The sequence below is a fragment of the Eptatretus burgeri genome, chromosome 9 (assembly GCF_056783735.1).
Source record: "Eptatretus burgeri isolate ZD-2024b chromosome 9, Ebu_testis_v1, whole genome shotgun sequence".
NCBI classification, from domain to species: Eukaryota; Metazoa; Chordata; class Myxini; order Myxiniformes; family Myxinidae; genus Eptatretus; species Eptatretus burgeri.
Genome location: NC_140969.1, coordinates 29,131,922 through 29,155,031, shown reverse-complemented (window position 1 = coordinate 29,155,031; position 23,110 = coordinate 29,131,922). Strand labels below are relative to the sequence as shown.

Below are 23,110 nucleotides of genomic sequence, written 5' to 3'. Positions count from 1 at the left end.
TTTAATAAACCCTGTATTTCCAAAAAATATTTTCCCACTTTCCAACATGCGAGTAACTTGTCTTAAAACTTCACCTGCTTGCCTGGTGGCACAAGAGTCTTGAACACCCACAACATTACACTGGTGTCAGGAGTGGGATACGGACCTGAGGGGGAATGACAGATCCCCTTCAAATCCAAATGAATTTGTTTTCAAATTCATTTGAAATAAAAAACACACAAAAAAACAAAGTATGATGGAGAGCAACCCTCATACCCTGATGGAGGGGCATTTTGAGAGTCCGGCAGAGGGCACAGTGGAGTCGCCTCCCCCGCCTGCTCGTTAGGAGTTCTCCATTAGCCCAGAGCACCCCCCCCCCCACTCCGAGAGCACAAGGTGAAACAGCAACACAGCAACAGCAGCAGGTCGACAACAACTCGTGTTCAGGATGGCCGTACTCCTGAGAATGTTAGCCAGACAGGAAAAAAAATGTTAGTCAGCCAGGATCATTATTTGGTCAAGCTAAAGGCCAACATGGCCGAGCAGGACAAATTGGCAGAGGTAAAGACCATAGAGCATCAAATGGCCAAGCGAAAATAGGTGAAGGGCTAATGACTGAGTAAAAGGAAATGAGAGGTGCCCAGGCAGTAATGGAGAAAACAGTAGAGAGAAGGGTTGCATGGAGATGATAGAAGAGGGACAGAGAGAAGCAGAACCCAAAAATAATGAAGAAATAATGGGAAGAATGGAAATAGAAGTAGTGGCAGAAATAAAGACAGTCTCAGAACAAATAGCACCAGGGGAAGGGATAAATGTGTGGAACAGGAGGCATTAGGATGTGTGTGGTAACAGAGCGTGAAGTGTCTGCGACCCAACAAGCACATGATGGCATGCTGGAGGAGCCGGAGGATGAGTGCGATCATCGGGTTGAGCCTGCCCAAAGGTAAGTGAATGTTGGATGCACCCATGGATGGCATCTTTATCTTTGTTCAAATGCAGCACAAGGCTGCAGGGTAGCATAATTAGTTGAAGCTGCAGCTGTGCCACTGATGCAATGCCCTCTGATGTTTATGGCAGGAACTTGGAATTTGGCCATGGTGCTGGCGATAGCTTACCATGGGATCTTTAATGTCCACCAATGAATGCTGATAGATGACACCCATTTAACGTCCATACGAGGGACAGCACACACATCGATGGATCACCCTGCCTGTGAAACACGAGGATGACAGTTTATAGCTAGATCGGGATTCAAACCCAGGCTAAACAACTTCGAGGCGAGTGTGCATACCTCTAGGCTAGTGTTTCCCAAACTATGGGTGGCGACCCAAACGTGGGCCGCGAAGGGTCCAAAAATGGGTCGCGAGGACCCCGGCAAATTTTTTTTTAAAAATAAATCAAGCGGGTAAAAGGCAATCGCGCAAACGCCACATCGTAGGACAGTGCTGTTTGGTACCGTTCCACTCGATAATTCAGCCCGAGGTGCAGCGACACTTCCGTTTCTACCTACTCTTGCTGTTCAATACTTTGTACCCGCCCAAAACGGTTAACTGCAGGCCAATCATTTCGCCAGCTCGCCTTTCCAATTACTCGCTCTCTCTGCAACCGAAGTAATTTCGTGAGGTGAGGAACTCAGTCTGGTCACTTCACATTGGCTGACCGACAAGTCGAGACGCTGTTTTGTGTGATCTGCCTTGCTGGCTGGACTGCGCAGCGCAGTTTTCTGCTCCACATTGAGTTGCGTGTTTTGTGTCAGTTAGCCTTGACACCGACCTCCACTGACTGATCTAGTCGCCTATTTCGTTTTGCAGGATGGCAAAGCGTTCCTACAAGCAAGCATTTTTGGATGTGGGCTTCTCTTCTATCACTGATTGTGGTTCTGTGAAGCCACAATGTGTGTTGTGCTTCGAAGTGCTGTCCAACAACTCGCTGAAGGAAAACAAACTGAAGAGGCATCTGGCGACGAAGCACGTCAACAAGGATCGTTAGCTTTTCGAGCGCCGAGAAGCGGCTCTGAAGCGGAGCCAGTTTGAGCCAGCGACGAATCCAGCGCTTTTGGCTGCCAACCAAGCGACGCTGGCATCCTACCTCGTCGCGCAGCACATCGCAAGGAAGATGAAGCCGCACACGATCGGCGAACAGCTCGTCAAGCCCGCAGCCATGGACATGGCCAGACTCGTCTGCGGCAACGATGCGGTCAAGAAAATGCAGTCCATCTCGCTATCCGACAACACGATTCGCAGCCGCATCGTCGACCTTTCGCTAGATATAAAGGAGCAGGTGGTGGCCTGCATGAAGAAGGCGGGAAAATGGAGCTACCAACTCGATGAGTCAACGGATGTTGGAAACGACGCCCAGCTCATGATTTTCGGGAGGTACTAGGGTGAGACGGACCTCGAGGAAGAATTTCTATTCTGCACGCCAATGAAAACGATGACAACTGGCACCAATATCTTCAACTGGCACCGTGGACAACTTCCAACAAGAAGAAGGTCTGAGCTGAGAAAACTATGTCAGCCTGTGCACCGACAGCGCTCCAGCGATGCTTGGTGTTCGACAGGGATTCACTGCGCGAGTCAAGCAAGTCAATCCGAACGTCGGAATTCTCCACTGCCTTTTGCATCGCGAGAACCTTGCTGCGCAACATCTGTCGCCGGATCTTTCGGCAGTGATGCAGGAGGTTGTCGCCATTGTCAACTTCGTTAAAGCCAGCGCCGTGAACTCTCGCCTGTTTGAGAAGATGTGTGTTGACTTCGGGTCTGAATTCCAACATCTCCTCTTCTACCCCAGTGTGAGATTGCTCTCCCACGGCAAGGTCCTGCGTCGTGTAGTGGAGCTACGAACAGAGCTGCAGATATTCCTCAACGAGAAGAACCATCGCCATGCCATCCGGTTCCACGAGAAGCCATGGATGCTCAAAGTCTGCTACCTCAACGACGTCTTCGCCTCAGTGAACGAACTGAACACATCCATGCAAGGCAGGGATAAAAACATCACGCTCTCCGAGAAACTGTCGGCCTTCAAGGAAAAGTTGCTGCTCTGGAAGGAGAAACTGGAGCGCGGAAGAACAGCGGCGTTTCCGTCATTGAACGAGTACTTGGAGGAGTGGGAGGACGACGAGATTGGAGCGCTCGATGCGATCAAGCCCATCCTGGTGAACCATTTGGAGAACCTGATCACCGAGTTCGATCGCTACATCTCGGACAGAGATCTGGCGTCCCAGCACTGGATCAGGAATCCGTTCCAGGCTAAGGTTGACGACCTGTCTGAGGATGTCCATGGACTGCAGGAAGAGTTCATCGAGCTGCATCACGACGAGTTCCATCGACAACTCTACGCCAAAGCATCACTTGGAAAGTTCTGGACTGCGGTCAAGAAAGAAAAGCCCATAATCGGTGCCGAAGTCATGAATGTTCTGCTCCCGTTTGCGACCACGTATCTGTGCGAGCAAGGCTTTTCGGCGCTAACGGTCATCAAAACCAAGGCACGCAATCGCCTCGACCCCGGCCACGACATGCGCATTGCGCTCAGCAAGATTGAGCCCCGCATCGAAGACATCATGCAGACGAAGCTGCAATTACACCTCTCGCACTAATATAGTATGTATTAGCGCTGGTTGTCCGATTTTATGATATTATGTTTCGTGGAAAAAGACGCTGATTGAAGCTTGGGTCGTGAGATTTTCACCACACCCGGATTTGGGTCGAGCTCAAGAAAGTTTGGGAAACACTGCTCGAGGCCATTCTGTCAGCCCATGGATGGTGTGAAAGAGGAGCTTATCCAGGTAACAGCGGCCCGGATGAAGGCTCATGGCAATAAGTGTGGGTGCAGGGATACGTGCGGTGCAAGACTGAGTCTGCATGAAAGCCGCCTGTGCTCAGGCCCGATACCGCATCGTGGGTCTATGAGGTCAACACCGAACCGTCGGTGGGTGAAGCGTGGACTTCTCTGCGCGTTGAATTGTCAGCATGAGAGATTGAAATTGCACCGTTTGTGAGTGAGGCCATGGGCGAATGCAAGTGCATGAGTAAGAGTATTGTAAATGTGATGCATGATGGTTGTGTGATGAGCACAGACGAGGAGAAAGAGGAGGGACAAGGAACGCCACCAGGTAAGCCACTATTAGACCGAGGCGGCTCCTCAATAAACTTACCAGGTGGCTCTCCACAGAGTTTATGGAAATGGGACCGGCTCAGAGTGAGCTGATGGACAAGCAGGGAGCACCACATGTTGCAGCACTCATGCACGCAGCCCCCTCAAGTATAGTTAGAGATAGGAGGTTGTGCTCCATCCAGGTCTCAAGGAGGAGCCAGAGAAATAAAAGACAATGATGACAGGGTGTGAGTGCTACACAGCCCCCAACAGCCTTGGACAAAGGAGGGAGCAGTCAGGCAAATTGTGGTGGAGTACATGTCCCCTATGAGCTCCGCAGAAAGGGAGAGGCACAAAGAAAGGTAAATTATAACGGTGCCATCCACGAATATTGGTGCAAAGTGGAGGCAATCAGGTCGGTAAGTAAAGGGTCTACTGTGGGTCCGGCTGAAAGCCCACCCGAACAGTGGATGTGGGAGCTCAGTGGGGGTCACGTGGTGGCTCCAGGGGGTAAAGTAGGGCTGAGAGACTGAATATCGTCGGGCAGCAGATGAGTGCGACAGAAGGAATAGTAGAGAGACTTGGCAAAATTGACGTTAAAATTATATGGGAGAATTTGTTTACAGCAAATTTGGAAAACCGAAATTTTAGAGCTGGGAAATTTTTAAATGACTGCTTGGATCATAATTGGAATATATTGATGGAATGCCTTCATCCTCACTTTTCTTGTCCCAAGATTAGGGATGAATGGGGGAATGAATGAGATAGGACTGGTGGAATTAAATTTTTGAAAATGGAATGCATGGTCCAAATTAATAAGAGTGTGAATGGTGTGAAGTGGGTGTGTTGTGCGTGAAGAGGAAGCACTACATTGAGGAAGCACAAAATGTCTGGTGAACGGCTGGGAGTGTGATACAGTAGTTAGAGTGGTGAGGAAGTTGCACCAGGCCTGGGGCCCCCTGGGTGGTTGAAAGCCGCTGGGAAACGCCAGGTGGGTGATCTAGTTCGGGAGCATGGTGCTTTCCTTGGTCATGAGCTTCCAGGTACACGTGTCCCAAAATTAGATCTCTGGCAAAGTATTAGGCTCAACATGGCAAATTATTCAGAAAAACAAGTTGTTGATAAAACTAAGCATCCTTCCAAACTGCGCACAATCGTCCAAAATCAAAAACAAGCAAGTTTCGCCAGGAAATGGGAATTTGACAGGGTCCATACTTGATATAGAAGCAACATTGAATTTGCCACAGCAATGAACGGCAAACGTACAACCATAAACGCACAACCAAAAAATTAAATAATTATCGATTTATCAGGTTATCTGTGATGAAGCTTGCAACAAGCAGGTGTACAATTGTGCCACAAATAGGGGATTATAACCAACAAAACAGACTTCCACTTTTCATAAAGAAAGCATTAATGATTATCCGTGAGTGCGCCTCCCGCCCTCGCCCGAGAATGTGCCGCCTGCGAGTGCGGCCCCCGCCCTCGTCATCGTCATCTGCAAGTGGGCCACTCGCCCACATCAAATAGGAGTGCCAAAGAACCTCCACATTTTAAATAGCTCTCTTCACGATTCACAGTGACAGCCGATCAAGCTACATCCAAGCAGGAGGCACACAAAGATAGTTTTCCTTTATCTAAAAGTTTTGTGATGTGGGTGACAATTTCACAGAAAGTTACGTTTGAATGCAACTTATCAGGACTTGCAACTTTACGACTCGCATCCTGTTGTTGTATAATTCCAAGCATGTCAAATTCAAACTGCTGGAGGTGCAATGGGAGAATGAGTCAAACACTGTACACTGAACTGAGCGAAATGATAGAGCATAATCAAATCTTCAGCATGACTGTTTGGTCGAGTGGTTAAGACTCGTCTTTCTTCACCTGCTGGTTCAATTTCCATGGCCGTTCACTCTTGCCAACCCACACTTAGCAACCATGCCAAAAAAACCCCCAAATTAACTCCTCAAAATGAGGTTATCGTGCTCTTTGGTCGGCAGTGGACCAAAATCGACTGGTTTGATATTTTTCGTTTTCAAGCCATCTTCAAAGCGAGTGACTGCACAAATTATTCATCTGATAGCAGCAAAACTATTCACATATTTGACATATACTGTACATCCGTAACAAATAAATAAAGGGCTGCAGACACAAGCGTGGCATTATTAACGCCGATATCACAGAGCATAATCAAACCACATCACCCTTGCAAATCAAATCAAACCACATCATCAAAGAAAATCAAACTTCCTCACACGAGGGCCAATCTTACCATGCATTTCTGTGGGGATTGTTTCTTGCACTGGGATCTATCATGCTGGGATCGTCTGGCTGTGGTCACTGCCATTACTGTCCGCCTTGTACCGGTCTCTTCTGCTGCCAACGTTCCTGAGCTTGGGAATTGCAGTCATTTCCACTGCTGCTTTGGGAAATTCTTTCCTCTCTTGATTCCCCTTCTACAATTATATACTCTATTTTGATCCTCGCTTTTTCCTCCTTATGATCTCATCTTGGCAATGGTACAGAAAGCCATTTTGTGATGCCCAATCATGACTTCCGGCACACGTCTATTTGCTTGAACGTTATTTTTTCTTTCTTTATTTTGATACATGCAAGCTCGCCCGAGAGCCTAATCTTTTGTAACAGAAGTCGTCAGATCGGTCCAAAGCCAACAGCGATCTTGCAATTTGCAGGACATCATGCAAAGCTCAGAAAAAAGCAAAAACTGTGACGAGGCACGTTGAAGGTTACAACATTTTTTTGTATACCTTCAGTTGTAAAGATTAAAATAAATGCAATCTGAATATCATTTGCAGACAGAACAGTGTTTGGGGCCCAGAAGCAGCAACAGGGCTAGATGTCAGCCTTGCTGGCCATCTCATTTGCAGAGTTGCTGGTCTCACGCGGCTCCATAGTCTCCTCATTATTCCAACCTTCACCACACACCTCACCCTTACTTTCCGAGCCTTTGCGCCCAGCTTCCGAGAACGATGTCGATTTGCAAACAACTGGGGACGGCAGTGGTGCTCCAGATTTTTGCAGGTGGTGTGCCGTGTCTCGCTGACATGCTGCATAACGGACGACGCCTTGCAAGATCTCTTTCTCAGACTTGCATAGCCGTACTGCCATCTTTGTGCGATACGAAGTCTGTGGATCTGCAATCAAGTTCTCATCCTCCTGCATGAGACCAAAACAAACCAAAAGACTGAAAAAAGAACAAATCAGTATCAACTGTCATACTTCAGAATGGAAAGCATCTCCCATGCAACTATTTTGAAATGTGAGGAGCAATGGTTGTGTTGACAAAGTAAATATGCAACTTCCATCCATCCATCCATCCATTGGGACCATACTCTGTGCAGAGCATTGGTGCTGCCTAAGCAGTCTCATGGGCTATTGGGCACGATCCTGGTTGGGTTGCCACTCCGACGTAGGATACCAGCAAGCTGGTACTCATTTTGCGACCTCGGAAGGATGACAAGTTGAGTCAACCCCACCTGGTATTAATTCAACAGCCAAGTCGGATTTCAACTCAGGACCCTAGGATCCCAAGCCCACCACCCTAACCATTAAGCCAACACCAGGCATAAACGTAACTTAATGTACCGAATGAGTCTGGACCGATGATATTGCTTAACTCAGGAAAATATCTCCAAAAATGAATGAATTTATTGAACCCCAAAAAAAAAATTGCTTTTGCTGATAAGAGGCTGAAAATTTTTGTTTTTCTCAAAATGAATTGGTTCACCTCCTTATGAGGTATACACACCAATGAGAAAACGTGTGTGATGAGGTACATGCGTGTGAGGAACAAACTGGACATAACGTAATACCAACAGGTTCGAGGAAGAAGGAAACTTTTCCAAAAACACAGACAACTAACCAATCATAAAACACTCGTAGTAAGGACAGGGACCAAAGTAGGAGCAGTGAGATCATATTGAATGAAGGAACAGTATTGTACCAATTTTATGATTTGGTCTTCAACTTCAGACTCTGCCCGACATAAGGCAGAATGTCTAAACCCTGTCCTTGCCTCCAAATCTTGTGTACCCAACCAATCCTGATGTACCCACTGTCTACTGGACTCTGTTTCCACACCAAAGAAGGTAGAGAAAATTTATTGACCCTGCTTTGGTGACAGCATCAGTGCCTATGTTCACAAATCTTGCTTTTCTATTCTTTCCCAGCCCCCCCCCCTGACCCCTATCTGCCATATTTGGTCTATTCTCCTTTAGCAATCACCCATCTGCATGGAAGTCAGCAAACATCACTCCCATCAACAAGAAAGGTGCAAAAACAGACCCCATCAACTATGAGCCAGTGAGCTTACTTCAAAGCTTAAATTTTACCGATTACTTAATTCCAAGATGACATAACAGAAGTAGAATTAAGATCAAGTATTGATCTTAATTCTACTGTTGTCAAATAATCCACCGATGTATGATTTGTTCAGATCTAACAAATCATTTATAATGTGTTGTGATATCTGTAACTGGATGTTGACATCCATAATTCTGTACTATGGGTGTCTGAGTCTCGTAGTGAAGTGTGAAAAAGAGAGGCGATTATGGCGCACAGGAACGATAAAGCAGAACCTCACAAAGATCCTACAAACCATCCCTGGAAACATTACCAAAAACGAACTACAGTTGGAGGCTATGCAGGGCTCAGTGACGATCCTGAAAAGAGCACTCGGGACAAAACTCTGAGAACAAGAAAACTTCACAACTTCGGCCATGAATCACGATCCTTCACCGAAATGTAGGTGGATACGTCGAGTCCTGGGAGGACTCCATTCCACATTCTGAAATCCGAATTATGCAGAAAATAATCACACACACACACACACACACACACACACACACACACACACACACACACACACACACACACACACACACACACACACACACACGTTTTTGTTGTGTGCACTGTCGAGGCTCGTATGACGGTTAACACACGGAACATACAACAAGGGGAGCAGGAGACAAGAGGGGCGGGAGAGGGAAGGAAAAAAAGTGTGGAACAGAGATGAGATCTGTGGAAAGGAGAGGGATGGGGGGTGGGGTACACAGGGTAAACAAGATGGATACCACAGGGACTTTCAGGTCCTTAAACGACTAGGACTTTCAGGAAAAGGTGGGAAAAAAACAGGAATGAAAGAGTAAAGGTGAGCAGTGATTCTTGATTTTCGTAGTTTTACCAGAACGGGGTTGCTGGCGAACCTTGAACGCCCTGTGGAAATATGGGGGCGGGGGGACATAATCGCAGACAGATTCGGGTGGGGGGGGCAGCAAGACCAGAGAGGAGATGGTAGGAGCCAAAGACCACCAACCTGCTTGCGGTGAGAGAGTAAGAGACCCAAAGACTCAGCCTCATCGTGGGAAATACCAATGATCCTAAATGCCTCGATTTCCACAGCGTGAAGCCAAGAAAGGTGAGAAATGGGAGCACTTGCCCAAAGGGGAGAACAGTACTCCATCAGGGTGCAGACGAAAGCTTTGTATGTGGTCAGGAGCTCAGACATGCCAAGGACTTTGCACGACGGAGGATGCCCAGTCGGTGACTGGCTTTGGAGGCCAGTTTAGAAATGTCGCTTTCAAATGCTATTTGAAAGCATTTAGACTTTTGTAAACCTATCAAGAAGCTTGATGTTTAAAGCTGTAGCAAAAATTAAGCTGAGAATGTACCACAGCAATGATGGGCCAAATGGCCGAATTTCCTTGTTTGAGGTCAGTTTCTTGATTTTCAGCCATACAAATATGTACATACAGAGAATTGTCTTATGGGGGTGGGGGTTTATGCCCATAACCTGACCCTGGGTACCCCCAGCACATTTGCAAAATTTGGTGTAGGGTGATGGGGGCTCGCAATCTCACAACTACTCGAAGTTGATGGATCGCGAATTAGGAATTGATATACATTTACCAATTTGTGAATAATTGGAACTCGTGAATGTGGAGGGTTTACTGTATAGGACTAAAATATTACAAGACATCAATGTACCTTTACCTAAACTACAAGGACATCAAGAGACGATGGACAAACACATGGTATATTTAAGATTTCAACCTGGCATTTCCCAGGTTGAGCCCGAAGTTTAAATGGGAACACTAACAGGCCAACAGATTTCCAATTTTGATACAATATCTCAGATTGATGCAGAGATTTTCCAACTTTTCAATTTGGGTAATGTTTGTGAGTGGCACGATACTTGGCTGCAGGACAGCATGCTCATCATACATTACTCATTAGTTCGTCCCCCACGCAGCGGAAGATGGGGTTTTGCAATCACTTTTGTGTGTCTATTTTCGTGTCTGTCCGGGCCTGCCCCACTAATTTGCTCATATTAGCCGGTGCGTACTTGGCAGTTCCGCTCAACTGCATCTGATATGGTAAGTTAATGCAAGTACGCATCGAGGGTTTGAAACTCGCTTGGTGTGGTCAATCCACCGGAAACAGTAATATGTGAAGTCATGTAACCCTGCCAGGAAGGCAGTACCAATTTGCGTTTGTGGTTGCTTAGCAACCAGCCGACGAGTGCAGTTAACTGTGCCCAGCTTCCTCAGGACCTGGCGTTTGGGATGGACCTGAGTGCTTCCCCTCGTGGTGAGCCTCAAACCCCGGATCGACAAAAATACAAACAACATGGCGGAATTTGTAAAAGAAAATTTGAAGACAAGGACGTTTTGGTCACAAATATACAAACGACCATACATACATATCCATATATGTTTGTTCCATGAAATAAGATTATTGTTATTCTTCGAGCCTATTATTTTTTTAACATTTTTTTTCTCAGCAACCATTTTCTGATTGACACAAAATTTTCAGAGTTGGAGCGACTCGCCATGGAGAGTATTGTTCATTACAATTGTGACATCATGGGTCACGTGGTATGGCAGCCATCTTGAATTAAATGCAAAAAAAAAAGAAAAGAAAATTATATCTGATTCTTCTGATCGGAAAAATGTGAAACTTGGCACATCTCATTCTACTCCCAATGTGGAATAGATAATTGTAAGGATGACGTAATTGGTGAAGTGGTCGACCAGCCATAAATGATTTAATTGAAATCCTTGTTTACCATTGAGAGTCAACATGTATGTCCATGCCGCAACATTTTTACCAATTGAACTTTTGTCATCAAATCTTCAACAAACTTTTATTATGAGATTGTGGAAAACGCAAATGCATAAAATGTATATATTTTTTTTAAACCGTCGTTTTTGTCAAGTTTAGTTTGAGTACAAAGCAAGCACAGATGGACTTTGCATTTTCCGATGTTTTCTAGTTAATTCTTATTTTCAAACCTTTAGTGTAGGTCAGAGAATTTTTTTGGTATACAAAGTCAAGGTTCGTGGAAGAACAAGAATACTGAATGGATCAGGACACGACAGAACAAAAGGAATAGTAGAAAGAGGAGGAAAACACCAACAGAGCAATTGAAGGACTAAACAGAGGTAGACTTGGACAAATAATGCGTGTGGGCTGGAATGAAGGGGTAGGGGAGGATGCATGGGGTGGACAAGATGGACACAGAAGCTAAATTTTGGGGAGGGGTGGGCAGTGGTTTAATGGGTGTAGAAAAGATGTTGGTTTTGGATTGGGTGTGATCAGAGATGGTGGTGAACAGCTGTCTTGATATCAAACACATCCAGCTAACCAAGAACAAAAAGTGCAGGTTAGCCTTGAATGGCTCCATAATTGTCAAGACCAAAACAGATGGAAATCCATGCATTACAAGATGCAAATAGCCCCGTTTTGGAGACAGAATTTAATCAACCATTCCAAATTGTCCTGCAATGCAATCAGTGTGGACTGACACCACCCTTGGTGCACGAATATTATCTCCTTCTGGGAAGGTCATTCCTGAGCCACCTGGGTTTTGACTTCAATGTGAAAATGATATGAAAATGCTCCTGGGACAACCTTGGTTTCTAGATGTTGGGAATCCAAACCCTTCAAACTGCTCACTTAAGTCAGGATGTCACTGAAGTGTTCTCACCACTATGTCATGATCTTTTAATATCCTCCAGAAAGAGAACAGTAACACCTTGTTATAATCTGAGCAGGGGGGCAAATGAAGAAGATAAAATGAAGAGTGCAACGACAGATAACAAAACAACAAATTATATACTCGCAGCAAGTTGCATTACAAATACAGGCAAACATGTCAACTGCACAATGGCGATACTTTATCAGAACATGAGACAAATGTCAACCTCTACCCCATACCTGAAGGCTGGTCTTGTAGGTTTTTAGCAAAAGAGAGACACGGGTTTCCAAGAAGGTCCATAGCTTCACCTCGTTGTCCCAGCTCACAGGGAAATCAGGGTCACCCAAGCGGAATATTTTCTCCATAACATTCTCTCCAACAAGGCACTCCTTTAGCTCACCTAAGAGAGAAAAACAAAAATCCAGCTTTGAAAATCAGAAAACGATAGAGATTGAAAAAAAAAGGAGTGAAAATCACGAGAGCACGACCAACTCGAGGTTTTATATGCAGGGATGTCAGTGAGCTTTCGTGAAGAACAAGGAAAATAATTTGCTGCACAAACGACGAGGCCGTGCACCCGGAATGGGTCAACTGAGCCACTCAGAGATGAAGCCATTTTAATGAGAAAAAAAACCCACAAGGAAACAAAAACAAAAAGGGAGAGTTAGTAAACCTTCATCAATCTGATTAAAGTACGAGGAATCCTCCACAAAGTTAGAAACACCCGATAAATACAAAGATATTCGAAACAAGTATAGTCTACCACAAACACCAACACAATTCAATCAAATGTAAAACGAGACCGGTACTCTGTAGAGCTTGCACCTCCGCAAAGTTAAACAGTTTACACGTTGTATCAATCTGATAGGCCAGATCTGCATCCAGACCTTATAGTGGGGCGGCTTAGCCCAAATATTCAAAAGAATTGTGCATTTTGTGATACAAGCACCAAATTTGGCACAAATGTACATTAATATGTTGCGAACATTTTCAGATATTGGGCCACTTGAAATTCTCTCTTTAGGTCCGCCATATTGGATTTCAAAATGGCCGCCACTTGAAATCTACATTTGCCATTATCTCTGGACGTAATGCAGCTATTGACTTGATTCTGGTATCTAAATGTATGTTTTTGGGGGCAAGGAATCCAATGGTACCATTTTCAACTTAATATTATCTATCACGGTCTGTTATATAATTTTATTTGGAAATTATCTCGGCAAATATTGGATTCAACACAATACTTTGAAAAGAATATCTTAGTTCTGTAAATATAAATAAATAAAAAAAACTATACTAAATCACTAGTAACAACTCAGACAAGCTCATATATACTGGCAGTCTAAAATATAAATTCATATCCCATTAGGAAACAAAGTGACCCATTCATTTATGTTTGTCATTTGCATATTTTATGTAACATTACATTCATATTGTCAATAAATACCAAACATGCATAATCCCCTTTTCCTCGACCCTTTAAGTCATCTTTTGTGTTTCTGGAGTACAGAAATTTCTTGTATAGGCTTCCATCTGTCTTGTTTCCTTAACAATGCACTGTAGCATGTCTTTAACAATGTTTACAAACATGACTCCACCACATGTCTTTAATCACAGCCCTGACCCAAATAAAAGAGTAGAGAGGCTGCATGTGTGTTGACCCACATCAACTGTGTTCTTTGTGTGTGGCTGTGTTTAAATCACCTTGTGACTCCACATAAATGAGTTAATTATATACAATCTGGGCTCAGCTCGACAACATTGTGTGGTCAGCAATGAAGACAAGAGTCTGAATTACATGTATGCAAAAGACCTTGTGAACCATAGTGAAGCAAATACACGGGTAAGCATGAATTAAATCTAGGGCATGATATAATTTCCATGATGTTTACCTCTACACTCAATGGTGGAAGGAGGTAATGTTTTGATCCCAGCTTGTTTGTATGTCTGTTAGTCCACAAAATTCCAGACAAAGCTTGTAGTAGTGGTAGTGGTGATAACAGAAATTGTTATATAGAACTGAACTTATATTATTATTATATGCAGAAAATAACTTCATTTCTATATGCCCTGCAGTAGACAGGTTAATTGGTTTATGCACTGAAGGGGTCACCCTGGTGTGCACTGCTGTGTTCTGCCTCACTGAGTTGTTCAGGTATGATGTACTCAGCACAAGCTTACCTGATACACATGTGTGCTGGCTAAAACCACTTGTTTGGTGGGCACGACAGAGGCAGGTTGTCTAATAGCCAACCTGGTCTTACTTTTTTGGGGTTTATCTGAAATTCTTACTATAAGGCTTTAAATTAGAAATGTTTTATATAAAGTAGTATTTTGAGTGAAGTGTGTATTCCACACTGACAGTTTTGAGATGTTCTGAATTTAACACAAAGGCTGTAATTAAAAGAACGGGGTATGTCTGGAAAATGTACTGTCCAACCTAATAAGAGTTTAGACTGATTTATATTTAAATCTTGGCTGTGTAAATATTGTAAGAATTTATGAATTCAAATGTTTTGTAAATATTCAATAAATTTGGGAATATTTTTTAACTAAAGAATCTCATGTGATTTTATTTCTCTTCTTGCCTCCGGTATGGGTGAAAATTTAATTCCGGCATAATCTCACAAAACTAATTCCCTAAGTATGCCAAGCTAAATGCTCTACGATATAGAGGAATTATCCTCCTCTCCATTAGTATGGTGGAGGAAACCCCTCTATTATATATAAAACAAAATGTTAACATTATATCATTGTATCGTTGCAGATTCAGAAGACAGTTCCACCATGTCCAAGAGCTTCAGACTAGCTGATGTTGAGTGAACTTCACCATCAACATCACAGCACCTCACCACAACTGACTGGAAGTTATGCCTTATATGTCAAGAGGACAAGACGGAGACACTGACCAAACCTGACCAATCAAAGAGAAAAGACATTGGGAGTGGGTACAGTTCACTCGCAGAGAACTTGGTCAAATTCAGTGAACTTGGAGAGCTTGGAAACAGGCCAGAGTTTCCAATACCTAGCAGCACACGAAATAGCAGCTGGATTGGGACGAGAGAAGACTCGTGCACTGCCAATGTTCCACGTTCTAACTGGATGTGACACTGTGTCTAGTTTTCATAGACATGGCAAGAAGACTGCGTGGGCAGTCTGGACGGTACTGCCAGAACTCACTGAGGCGCTGCTGCTGCTGTCCTCTGCACCTCGTGACATACCAGACGATGCAATGCGCATCATCGAGAGGTTCATGATCCTGTTGTATGATCGAACCAGCAAATGCACAGACATTGACAAGGCCAGGAGGAAACTCTTTGCAAGGAAGAACAATGTGCAGCTCATCCCTCCAATGAAGGCAGCTCTGGAGGAACATGTCAAGAGGGCAGTGTATCAAGGTGGACATGTGTGGGGTCAGATACTGCTGCCAGCACCAGAGCTCCCTCCACCAACCAACTGGGGTTGGTCAAGGACTGGAGGACAGTACACACCTTACTGGACCAGGCTAACTGAGGCAGCTCACAGCTGCATTGAGCAGGTTTCTTGCAAGTGCAAGAAAGGGTGTGTGAGGCGCTGCAAGTGCAAAAAGGCTGCCCTTCAGTGCACAGCCCTCTGTGTGTGAAGGGGACTGCACATGACGATGAGTCAACGACATACATGTACTTGTGGCAATGCTGAACTTATTAACTTGACACTGTTTATGTACACGTATCTTCAGTACCGGTATATACCTAGCCTCAGATACCAGTACACCGAGCCTCAAATACTAGACCATGTAGCATGTCAGTATTATACCCAAGACATTTACAGAACTAAGACATTCTTTTCAAAGTATTGTGTTGAATCCAATATTTGCCTAGATAATTTCCAAATAAAATTATATAAAACAGACTGTGATAGATAATATTAAGTTGAAAATGGTACCATTGGATTCCTTGCCTCCAAAAACGTACATTTAGATACCAGAATCAAGTCAATAGCTGCATTACGTCCAGAGATAATAGGAAATGTAGATTTCAAGTGGCGGCCATTTTGAAATCCAATATGGCGGACATAAAGAGAGAATTTCAAGTGGCCCAATATCTGAAAATGTTCGCAACATATTAATGTACATTTGTGCCAAATTTGGTGCTTGTATCACAAAATGCACAACAGGTTTGCTATTCTGATACACTATTAATGAAAACCTTATTCCGCTTGTTCTTGTCACCTACACAACTCATCCACCAAGTTTTGTCATAATCCGTCCACAACTTTTTGAAATATCGTGCTATATATAATTTTGATGCTTGCTGTTGACTTAATGGTTAGGGTGGTAGGCTGGGATCCGAGGATCATGTGTTCCAATCACCCTTGGCTGTTGAATCAACACCAGGTGGGGTTGACTCTGCCTGTCATCCTTCCGAGGTCAGCAAAATGAGTGCCAGCTTGCTTGTTTCCTGTGTCGGAGTGGTGACCTGTCCAGGATTGTACCCAATAGCCAAGGAGAGTGCTTAGCCAGCACCAACGCTCGGCAGAGAGTAAGTATGGTCCCAATGGATGGATGGATGGATGGCTATCATTTTGGCCCCATCTCTCAATGGCGAAGAATCACTTTAAAAAAATAATTACAAGAGCACTTGGTGGAGTGCATAGCTCCGCAATATAATATCTGATCTACGAGAACATCTTCTTTCGGCTGCTCCCGTTAGGGGGTCGCCACAGCGGATCATCCGTATGATCCGCATAGTGATTTGGCACATGTTTTACGCCGGATGCCCTTCCTGACGCAACCCTGGTCGCCTCTTACGACACAGGGATAAGGTACACCTATTTTAACCGGGGTATACACCGGCCCAGTATACTGGTACTCATTTCGCCGACCTCGGAAGGATGACAGGCTGAGTCAACCCCCTGGTGTATTAATTCAGTGGCCCAACGGGGCTTGAACTCAGGACCTATTGGATCCCAAGCCGCTGCCCTAACCACTGCGCCAACACCAGGCTTCTGATCTACGAGAACATATCTGGCCCAATACATTTTTGAAATATCATGCTTTTTATATCGTTTTTGGCCCAATCACTCAATGGTGAAGAATCACTTAAAAAAATTCTCGTAGTCGGATCTGGATCTTCACCAAAATCGAAGTCGTTTGTCCTTGTCACACACTGAACAATCGAACATGTCTACAAAATTTAATCCAAATCTGTCCACGACTTTGAGATATTCTGCACACAGACAAACAAACAAACAAGAAGACGACGTCATGCTGATCACGATACTTGCAAAATCTATTAAACAAATTTGACCTCAAAAATAATTGGTGGTTGAATTCGGTGACCGGAAATATAAATAGTCTTCAAATGTCAAGTCAATCGGATGAAAATTGAGGATTTTAGAAATACCACCTTAGTTGTTGACCATGGGCCTATGTTGACCTGAAAAACAATAGGCTTCTTCCTTATGACAAACTCTACCATGTGGTGAAGTTTCATGAAGATCGGTTTAAAATTGTGACATGCAGGCGATAAAGACAGACAGACAGGCACAATAACAAAATCGACTGACCAATATACTTGAAAAATCTTTAATTTTGCAAGTACCAAGAAGAAGACGTAGTGCAGAGCATGACACTTGCAAAATCCACCCCCCTCTCCATACCATGGATACAAATTGTCAATTTTAATCTCAATGAAATGGACAATCATAATCAAAGCTCAGGTCAATTGGATGTAAATTGATGATTTTTCAGTTGAAAATTGATGATTTTGGAAGTTTGACCTTCAGTTGACCTTTGACCTCAAAAATAGCTCATTTCCCAATTCAGTGATGTAATTTGCAAATGTTGTTCAAATCAAGTCAATCGGATAAAAAATGACGATTTTAGAAATTTGACCTCAAGATGACCTTTGACCTCAAAATCAATAGGCTTCTCAGTTGAGACTACCTCTACAACTTGGTTAAGTTTCATGATGATCGGTTTACAATAGTAACCTGTTGGCGATAAGCAGACAGACAGAATAACAAAATCGACTGACCAATATACTTGAAAAATCTTTGATTTTGCAAGTAACAAACAAACAAACAGAAAGGGGTGAAAACACAACCTCCTTCACCTTCGGTGGCGGAGGTAACCATCATCAGCCAGCCTGGCTGGTAGGATGACCTTGAAGTATGCATGCTCACCTCTAAGCTGGCTAGCCTGGGTTTGAATCCCCGATCCAGCTCTAAACTGTCATCCCAATGTTTCACAAGCACGGCGATTCACCAACATGTGTGCCGTCCCTCGGATGGACGTGAAACTGGCGTCCTGTCTACCAACATTCGTTGGTGGACGTTAAAGACCCCACGGTGTCCTTCGCAAAAAGTACGCGAGTCATCGCCGGCACCATGAACAAATTCCAAATTCCAGTCCCGTCCAGCAGAGGGCATTGAATGAGCGGCACAGCCACATCCTCAGCCAATGATGCTATCCCGCAGCCTGGTGCCACAATAGTTCAGGCATTTAGGCAGAAATATTTGGTCAACCTCCCACAAATTGCAACAAAAGCAAACTCAACAGATTTTGATTCCTGGAAATGTCCTCAGTGACAGAAAAAAAGTCCTAAGGGATCCTCCGGGGGGGAAAGTCCTGAAATCATGGAAATCCAATATGGCCGCCACCCGGCTTCGGGGAAAATGAGAAAATTGTAAAGATTGATATTTTAAGATGTAAATATATGTTTTTCTGCATTCTAATTGTTTCTAGTTATGGTCAGTATATTGATATACAAGAATAATTATAAAAAAGTGAAATGTATTGAGGGTAAAAGAAAAAATTATAGCTTTTTTGTCCAAAAATGTCAAATATTTGTCCCGAAAAAAAAAAATATGTACCTGATACTGATTTTGGCTCCTGGACAAAAAAAGAAGAAACGTTGAAGACACAAGATGAAAGCAAGTCGATGGCAATACAATATAATTATGTAAATCATTGAAACATGACAAAATTCACAATTTCCCTCGGGGCAATCACATCTGCCTGACGAAGGTTTCGAAATTAAAATTAAAATTCGCATTAAACTCAGAAACTACATCCATTATAAACTTATGATACATGTTGAGAAAAATCAAGCGTATTAAAGTTAGAACTCGACAATGTCATCATCATCCTCATCATTGTCACATGGAGTGTTTGTGCAGCCAGAGCCACTGCAGTTTCCACAAGCTGGAGTGCACTCAATGTTGTGCTTCTTGCATGTGCATCTCATGGTGCTACATTCAGCCTGGCAGTTGCACCTAATGACATGCAACATCTTTTCAGGAAATGGAGCTATTGATGTCTGAAGTGGCACAAAACCCTCATCACACTTCTTCCAACCCCAGTCTGTGGAAGAAGTATGCAAGTCTGACGTCTTGAAACGAATCAAAGACCACCTTCAGAAGCATGCCGAGTCTGCAAAGATACCTTCGAGAACTTCAGCGCTCTGGATTCAGTTTATGGACATGCTCGACATTCTACGCAAATACATCCGGGCAGAGCGCACTGGGAACTGGGCACTACATCTACAGGCCATCCAGGAAATGCTGCCTTACCTGGCAGCCTCGGACCACAACCTTTATGCCAAATCTGCGAAGGTGTATCTGCAGATGTCCAACCTCAAAACTCAACATCCCAATGTCCAACAACGTTTTGATGAGGGGTTCCATGTGGTTCGACAAAGTGATCGCCTGTGGGCAGGTCTTTCATCTTACCTGATCATCGAACAAGTTCTGATGAGAAGTTTGAAGACCAGTGGGGGGCTCACACGAGGGTGAGGAATGACAGAGCAACAACGGCTGGTATGGCTACTATCAAAGCCTGCCTGTGCAGAAATTAACCAGGCAATGCAGGAGCTCACAGGTGTGAACTACAACACTGGAGAGCAGAAGAAGGACATGACCAAAGCAAGACAATCTCGTGACTGGAAGGACACACTATCAGCTCTTCAGTATTTACAGGAACAGAATCCGTTCAGTAGTGATCCACGTCTGAGGAGCATTGCCACTGGAGTTCATGCACACCCCACCATCAACGTCGATACAGCACATGCTGTAGGAGCCAAAATATTGAAATCTATGGATGGGAAAACACCTGCCGAGTACACATTTAAGAGGAAAGACCAAGTTGTCACCCTCGGCATGAAGTCATCTGTCAAGATTGATGGAGAGCAAGTCCAGGTTGACCCACAACTCCTCTTCCAGAGACTGATCACTGTTGCACAGACAGCAGAAGAACTGGAGTCAGCCTTCAAATATGAACTGTGCAGCTATCCACCAGCCCTCTGATTCCTCTCTTCAGCTCCGAGAAGCACACAAGCCAGTCTTTGCTGATGCCATCTGGGATCTTCTTGGATCCGATGTCCCAGCCGATATCCCCAATGATGAGCAACAGTATGTTTTGGATGGCGGGGGCACTTGTTCAACACATTCCATGGTCTCGTGGATCTACATACAGAGACATATGCCACCAGTACACTGATTATGTAACGAAGAAGTACGGAGATGCCATAGTCGTGTTTGATGGTTATGAGAGTACCAACACGAAGGACATGACACACCAGAGACGGTCGAAAAGGAATGCTGGCACTACTGTGACATTTACAGCTGACATGCGTCTCACAATGAAGAAGGAACAGTTTCTTGCCAATAGGCAGAATAAACAGCAATTCATTTTCATGTTGAGTGAAGAGCTTCAGAAGAAGAACTGTGAGACACACCATGCCTCAGGGGATCCTGATCTCCTGATTGTACTGAAGGCCGTGCAGTCTGCTACTGTCACCAACACTGTGTTAGTTGGTGATGACACAGACCTCCTCGTCCTCCTATGCTACCATGCAAGCTTAGAATCCCATGACCTCTTCTTTTGTCCCGAGCCAAAGAAGAACACTAAGAAGCCTCGCATCTGGAACATCAAGGCTTCAAAGAAAATGATTGGTACAGACATATGCAGCACATACTGTTTCTACATGCAGTTCTTGGGTGCGACACGACATCTCGTCTTCATGGGATTGGAAAGGAAGCTTCCCTCAAAAAGTTCAAAGCAAACAACACATTCCGTGAGCAGGCCAAGGTTTTTGATACATATCCAGCTTCCGTATGTGATGTGCCAGATGCAGGAGAAAAAAACATTGGTGATACTCTACAACGGAAAGTCAACTGACACCCTGGACACCCTCCGGTATCAGCGGTACTGGGACAAGGTGGCTTGGAGCTCCTCTCACGTGCAACCACAGACATTACCACCAACATCATAAGCAGCAAAGTATCACAGCCTGCGCGTGTATCTGCAAGTCCAAGAATGGAAGGGATGTACAGATGAACTTCTTCCGACAGACTGGGGTTGGCAGAAGTGTGACGAGGGTTTTGTGCCACTTCAGACATCAATAGCTCCAGCTCCTGAAAAGATGTTACGTGTCATTAGGTGCAACTGCCAGACTGAATGTAGCACCATGAGATGCACATGCAAGAAGCACAACATTGAGTGCACTCCAGCTTGTGGAAGCTGCAGGGGCTCTGGCTGCACAAACACTCCATGTGACAATGATGAGGATGATGACGACATTGTCGAGTTCTAACTTTAATACGCTTGATTTTTCTCAACATGTATAGTAAGTTTATAATGGATGTAGTTTCTGAGTTTAATGCGAATTTTCATTTTCATTTCGAAACCTTCGTCAGGCAGATGTGATTGCCCCGAGTGGAATTGTGAATTTTGTCATGTTTCAATGATTTACATAATTATATTGTATTGCAATAGACTTGATTTCATCTTGTGTCTTCAACATTTCTTATTTATTTTGGTCCAGGAGCCAAAATCAGTATCAGGTAAATTTTTTTTTTTCGGGACAAAAAAATTGACATTTTTGGACAAAAAAGCTATAATTTTTTATTTTACCCTCAATACATTTCACTTTTTTATAATTATTCTTGTATATCAATATACTGACTCATAACTAGAAACAATTAGAATGCAGAAAAACATATATTTACATGTTGAAATATCAATCTTTACAATTTTCTCATTTTCCCTGAAGCCGGGTAGCGGCGATATTGGATTTCCCTGATTTCAGGACTTTCCCCCCCGGAGGATCCCTTTGGACTTTTTTTCTGTCACTGAGGACATATCCAGGAATCAAAATCTGTTGAGTTTGCTTTTGTTGCAATTTGTGGGAGGTCATCCGACATTTTGACTGTACTACAAATGAATGAAGAAGAATAACCAGCAGGCCTACTTGGCACATATTTAAAGCATCTACAAATCAACAAAAGCCACGGCACAAACTGCACGAGTATGCAACAACAATAATTGAATTAAATTGTAAACCGTGGATTTTTTGAGAAAGAAGCCATTCGCAGAAAATAAGTTGAGCGAGCTGAGCTATTACTCATATCAGTATTGTAAAGAAAGTGAAGGAAAAGCTTTCCTACTCTGCCACTCACCAAATCAAGAGCACAACCGGGTCTCCACTGACCAACACTACATCTCAGCTCCAGAGATGACAAGAGTACAGTGCCGACCTCTATTCAATCCCCCACAACCCACCCGAGGAACTGTCTGCCCTCGTCAGAGCATCCATATGAGATGACAATATATGCACAGACCCCCCTCATACGTGCATTCAAGAATGGGAAGGCTTCAGGATTATGTGGAATCACAAAAGAGCTTCTTAAAATGTAACACCTGAGACCATTTCCAGCATTCATGAATTATTCTGTGAAATTTGGAATCGGGGAAACTATTCCTAAGGAGTGGCTCCATGGCATCATACTCTATTTCTGGAACCATAAGGGAGCTCAGACTGAGTGCAGCATTTAAAGAGGCATTTAATGTCCTTTCAGTAATAACCAAGGTGGTTGCCTGGATACTCCGAACCAGAATCCAGGATGAACTAAATATAAAGCGAAGGAAACGACAAGCAGGTTTCACATGAAACAGAACACCAATAGAGCAAATCATCTTCATGAGTCAGATCGCAGAAAAACAGAGTATGCCAGCCCAACCCTCGTAACATACAGTCTATCATATATATATATATA

At 43.9% G+C, this 23,110-nt stretch overlaps 2 protein-coding genes across 8 annotated transcripts in view; one reads left to right on the top strand and one right to left on the bottom strand.

The window, feature by feature from the left end:
* Positions 1-334: 334 nt before the first annotated feature.
* The window catches only part of SETD3 (SET domain containing 3, actin N3(tau)-histidine methyltransferase), a 61,264-nt gene continuing 38,488 nt past the window's right edge, over positions 335-23,110 (bottom strand). For all 7 annotated transcript variants that reach the window (XM_085894538.1, XM_085894535.1, XM_085894537.1 and 4 more), the window contains 2 exons: positions 12,313-12,473; positions 335-7,248 (listed from right to left, as the gene is read on the bottom strand). In XM_085894538.1, the coding sequence (XP_085750664.1) occupies positions 6,925-7,248; positions 12,313-12,473 (485 nt within the window). In that variant the 3' untranslated portion in view covers positions 335-6,924. The remainder of the gene's footprint in view (positions 7,249-12,312; positions 12,474-23,110) is intronic.
* On the top strand, positions 2,651-3,574 carry LOC147019800 (protein FAM200A-like). The gene has a single exon (XM_085893766.1). It carries the CDS (start codon positions 2,651-2,653, stop codon positions 3,572-3,574), a length of 924 nt encoding a protein of 307 aa, XP_085749892.1.

Coding starts and splice junctions, on each gene's coding strand:
- LOC147019800 (XM_085893766.1), top strand. CDS start 2,651: ATGCAGGAGGTTGTCGCCATTGTCAACTTCGTTAAAGCCAGCGCCGTG.